Consider the following 4,641-nt stretch of genomic DNA (forward strand, 5'->3'; position numbering starts at 1 on the left):
CATTTCCTTTTCAGACTTTAACTTTGACTTGACATCATGCGATAGGATTATGATTATATTGTACTCATTATTGCATGTTCCAATACTGATTATATGGTTATTGGTTACTGTTAAACTGTATTACTGTTTCTGACTGACTGTGCTCTGCTACCCTGAGTTCTACGCTTCTCCTGGAGTGTCCCACGGGCACATTATTGAGGCACCGATAATGTGTGCTCCTTCCGTGACGGAGAGATTAGTTCACGGCGTCCCTAGGTACAAGTGTGGTACATAGCTACTAGGAGGCCTATGGATCGATCTTAGGATTACTGTAGGTATATGGTTTGTGTGTGTCCACACCCATCATACATATTACTGTTTGGCTCAAGGGTACCTCTGTATGATATAGTTAACTGGTTGACTTGCTTTATATTGTATCATATTACTATTACTTACTATTACTGGTTATTATTGTTACTGTTACTTCTACCATTGTTTTTGTTACTGCTACTATTGTTACTGTTACCGTCACTATTACCCTTATTGTTATTTAAGCCTATTATTCGGTACTGGGCATTCGGCTCATTCCACATATTTTATTTCACCACAGGTTCACAGGTTACTTTGGGCGGGGTGAATAGAGAAGAATAAACCCTAGGATGCTAACTGAAGATGTTTATCACTTATATAAAATGAATATGTATTTTCGGCCTTAGGGCTATGAACTATCTTTTGGAATGTAACCCTAACTTAAATATTAATGGAACAATGTCTTATGTGTTTTATCACCGTTTCTAGTGACACGTTAGCCCTATTCGGGTTGGGGTGTTACAATCTTTTGAACAACAAATGATGCAACCTACCTGCATATTCAAAATTATAAGTAAAGGATTAAGATCGTCAATTTTAGTTTTTTTCTTGGTATTTACAAGCATGAGGCGCATCGAGGCAGTAGGGTCCCCTGGCCGAAGCGTGAGGCCGCACAAGATGCAAAGCGCACGCATCACGTACGTGAGGCACAATGTAATTATACAAGTTTTTTTTTTATATATTTCTAATAGGTTTCTACCATCAGGTGCCCGAGAACTCTCTATATATGAATTAATATATAAACAACTTATATGTACAACCCAAAATGTTGTATGTACAACATCTTTACAAAATCTTCCCATGTACAAGAGTGTGTCTCATGCCTGCACCTCCAACCGTTTTGACGCCTGTACACCCATCGCCTCAAGCAGTCACAGAGCCTTGTGCCTTGCTGTGAACCGTGCCTACTTCCTACACAGTTTTTTTCACATAATGGGGTTGCATATATCATAAATCTCTATAATCCAAAAAACTAGCTTGTAAACATTATTGAGAAAATATTATAAACCTTATGTCCAGGAAAAATTTGACAGATTGATTTTCCCCAATTTTGCAAACATAGATCATAGTATTAGTTGAGCCCGAGGCAAATGTGCGATTGGTCCGCCAATCAACATCCAGAATAGAACCTACTAGGTTGTGACATGTGGTATTTAGTTTTAGATTTTAAAACAAGGGCAATTGTTTGTCGCATTAGATATATAAATAATAGCACCTGAATGGAATCTGAATTGTTGCATCAATTCATTAGCATTTATGTCCCAGACAACACCTGGATAAAAGAAAAACAGAAAATTAACACTAATCTGAGGTGTCTGAAAACATTTGAAAACAGCAAAAACTTACCATTTGCATGCCATATTCTAGCCAAGCCATCATGTGAACAGGAAGTGTCCCATCCAACTGCACATGGTAAAACTCAAGAAACTAGTTGTCCATTTCCACATCCAGATGTTGAATTAAAAAGTTATGTGAATGAACTATGGAATTACCGTTAATGTGTTGCTTGATTATGTGGTCACTCTCAGCTTTGTGCTTTAACATCGTCATCCACCAATCAAAGTGAAACACGAAACCAGATGATACTAGCTCTTTAAATAGCACACCTGAGCATCCTTCAATTAATATCTCATTGTGCTCTAACAATATAATCTGATAAAGAAGAAAACAAGCACCTAACACTGTTAAAACTTTCTGCAATGTATCCATTTAGAACAATATATTTAGTTGAATATATAGAAATATTTAAATACCTTGGAGCACCCACCATCCAACTGATCATATAGAGAGCCAGAAGGCTTTCGGTCGTACTTCAAACCAGGGTGATCTGATGAAAAATCAACAATGTTTACTAACTGTACATATCAATCCCAAATGATCTGATGCTTGTACATTACAACATTTAAGTTAATAGTCATGTCTAGTTTATCCTCAGTCATCATCATACTTTCATGATCAACTAGAAGAACACTAAGTACTAAAAATGATTATGTGAAAATGAGATAATAAAAAGCAAATATGATACAAATATCAAACTAATAAAAAACAAAACCAAGATAAAACATAAGCTCCAATGAACAGACAAGTATATAAGGAATGAGATTTTACCACACAGGCACATTTTTATTTCCGAGTCCACCAATTCCAACGAAGGTTCTTTCCTGGGTCCAATCCCGAGAACAATGGATCTGCGGAAAATTATTCAAGAACACAATAATAAAAAAAAACAATCATGTCCCAAGTTACAATTGCCTCAAACCGCAGTATCTAGTCCCAAACCACAATAATCCAGTTCCTAATTAAAATATATGAGTCCCATTACAATAATAACTCCCACAATTATCCAAACCACAATAAACAAAAGATCTGTGACACTTTTATTAAATTTACTAATATATTTTTCAATAAAAACACCCTAGTTTTACTTTACATAATACATATATGTACCAACAATAAAACACAAACAAATAACAAATATTAGGTTTTTAGCAAAGTCCATATCAAATTTCATCAAAATGTGAATGTTAAGATATGCAACCCCTCGTATTTTCATTTAATTTGGGTAATATAATGTGTGTGTGTGTATTTCGTTAAATAATTACATTAAAAAAACTATGAGGAAATTAAATAAGTACCTGTAACATAATAAGTGATACATCCTTGGAATTCCACAGTAAGAGTAGCATGTACTTCTTCCTTAAATCAAAAGAGATGTTCAGGAACATATAAAATAGCAACAAAAGCTGATGATTTCCTATGTAATTTGTGCACTTAATTATCAATCAACTTCTTTGTTAAACAAAACACAAAAGAGAGGACACTTATGCTAACAATCAAATACAGAAACACATCAACTTTTTATAGTAGAAAACTTTTCATCAGGTAATAATTAAAATAGCGAACCCGCACCATATCAATCAAAATATTTTTCTAATCAAATTAAGAAACTATACACAAATAGATATCCACTTATAAAAACAATTATGTACCGTGTTTAGCAACAAAAGAGCTTTTCTATCTGCAAAGGCCGATAAAGCAAGTGTACGCACCGCTCTATTCTTGGACACAGTAAAAAGAAGATGGGTCAGTTGGATAAACCTAAAAAGGGAGGAAGGTCTACTTATAAGGAGCGGGGTTGATGGGTGAGAGAGGGAGGAGAGATGCGACAGCTAGTGACAGGCTGTAGGACTGAAATGTTGTCTAAACCACATCCATGTGTTAGACATGCCGCATATTTGTGATGTGTATCATATTATTTGAATACCACTAAATTATAATACTACATGCCTTTAAGGTCGTTTTGGTTGATAGGTGTGAAAACAACTATACGAGGTTCATGATATTTAATATTCTTAATAAAAAAAACTTAATGTGATTTAGATTTAAATGTCCATTTTATATCATTTACTAAAAATCTCGTTGGTTCTTATTTTTATACAACTAAATACCACCTAATTAACCTGCACTTGCAAAGATTTATATCCACACCACATTAGTGGTGCAATCACCATGCCACTAGACGTCTAGATCACAAGATTACGGGATACAATGTATGGTGTTTATATTTTTTTGGGTTATTGGATTTTAATAATCCTAACTTTCACCACCTGGGTTGGCGGATAATAATCACAACTTTAAAAATTCCCTCCAATAATCCCAATTTGTAAAAGTTTGGCCGCCGTTGATCCTTTTCAAACATATAAGAATTTGGTCTCCTCAATAGATTCAATTACACCTGAAGACTCCTTAATTGATTTAAGTGCACTTATGTTATAAAAGGATCAGTGGCGGCCAAACTTTTATAAGTTGGGATTATTGGAGGGAATTTTTAAAGTTGGGATTATTATCGGCCAACTAATGAAACTTAGGATTATTAAAATCCAATAACCTTATTTTTTTTTGTTGTCGTAGAGGTAAGCATGTATATGGCTTTATCATAGTGCTTCACTATCCTAATTTTCCTAATCATGTTTGTATGTCGAAGAAATGTATATTTCTAAATCTCCTCCCTAATTTATTAAGGTTTTTTTAATTTTGAATGTTCAATTTTGTCGGTATATACACGGGTGTTTAAAAAGCCCGCGGCTCAAGGCTCGCTCGACATAGCTCGAAAATAGTTGTTTCTTTATAATGTATGGCGAAGATATGCTTTATCCTATAAATGGACACTCACCCCAAGAGTTCCTAGGTAAGAGTGACTAGTCCGATTATGTGGATTTGTACGGACATTTTAGACTTAGACAGAAAACTTAGGGTACAAACATCCACTCTTCTGGATTGCAGTGTTCACAT

At 34.7% G+C, this 4,641-nt stretch overlaps 1 protein-coding gene across 1 annotated transcript; it reads right to left on the reverse strand.

Moving 5' to 3' along the window:
* Nucleotides 1-1,083: 1,083 nt before the first annotated feature.
* Nucleotides 1,084-1,984, reverse strand: LOC118490583 (WD40 repeat-containing protein HOS15-like). The gene is made up of 5 exons (XM_035988306.1): nucleotides 1,842-1,984; nucleotides 1,696-1,752; nucleotides 1,565-1,621; nucleotides 1,358-1,478; nucleotides 1,084-1,260 (listed from the first exon to the last, which is right to left on the reverse strand). The coding sequence occupies exons 1-5, from the start codon at nucleotides 1,897-1,899 to the stop codon at nucleotides 1,254-1,256; spliced, it is 300 nt and encodes a 99-aa protein (XP_035844199.1). The 5' UTR covers nucleotides 1,900-1,984; the 3' UTR covers nucleotides 1,084-1,253.
* Nucleotides 1,985-4,641: the final 2,657 nt, after the last annotated feature.

The sequence above is a fragment of the Helianthus annuus genome, chromosome 3, assembly GCF_002127325.2.
Source record: "Helianthus annuus cultivar XRQ/B chromosome 3, HanXRQr2.0-SUNRISE, whole genome shotgun sequence".
NCBI lineage: Eukaryota > Viridiplantae > Streptophyta > Magnoliopsida > Asterales > Asteraceae > Helianthus > Helianthus annuus.

Bases quoted from the DNA above. Each gene is read 5' to 3' on its own strand.
- LOC118490583 (XM_035988306.1), bottom strand. From the start codon at position 1,899: ATGACGATGTTAAAGCACAAAGCTGAGAGTGACCACATAATCAAGCAA. The intron at 1,753-1,841 runs GTAATTCCATAG...TACCATGTGCAG, and splicing joins AATCAAGCAACACATTAACG to TTGGATGGGACACTTCCTGT. The intron at 1,622-1,695 runs GTAAGTTTTTGC...TCTTTTATCCAG, and splicing joins TAGAATATGGCATGCAAATG to GTGTTGTCTGGGACATAAAT.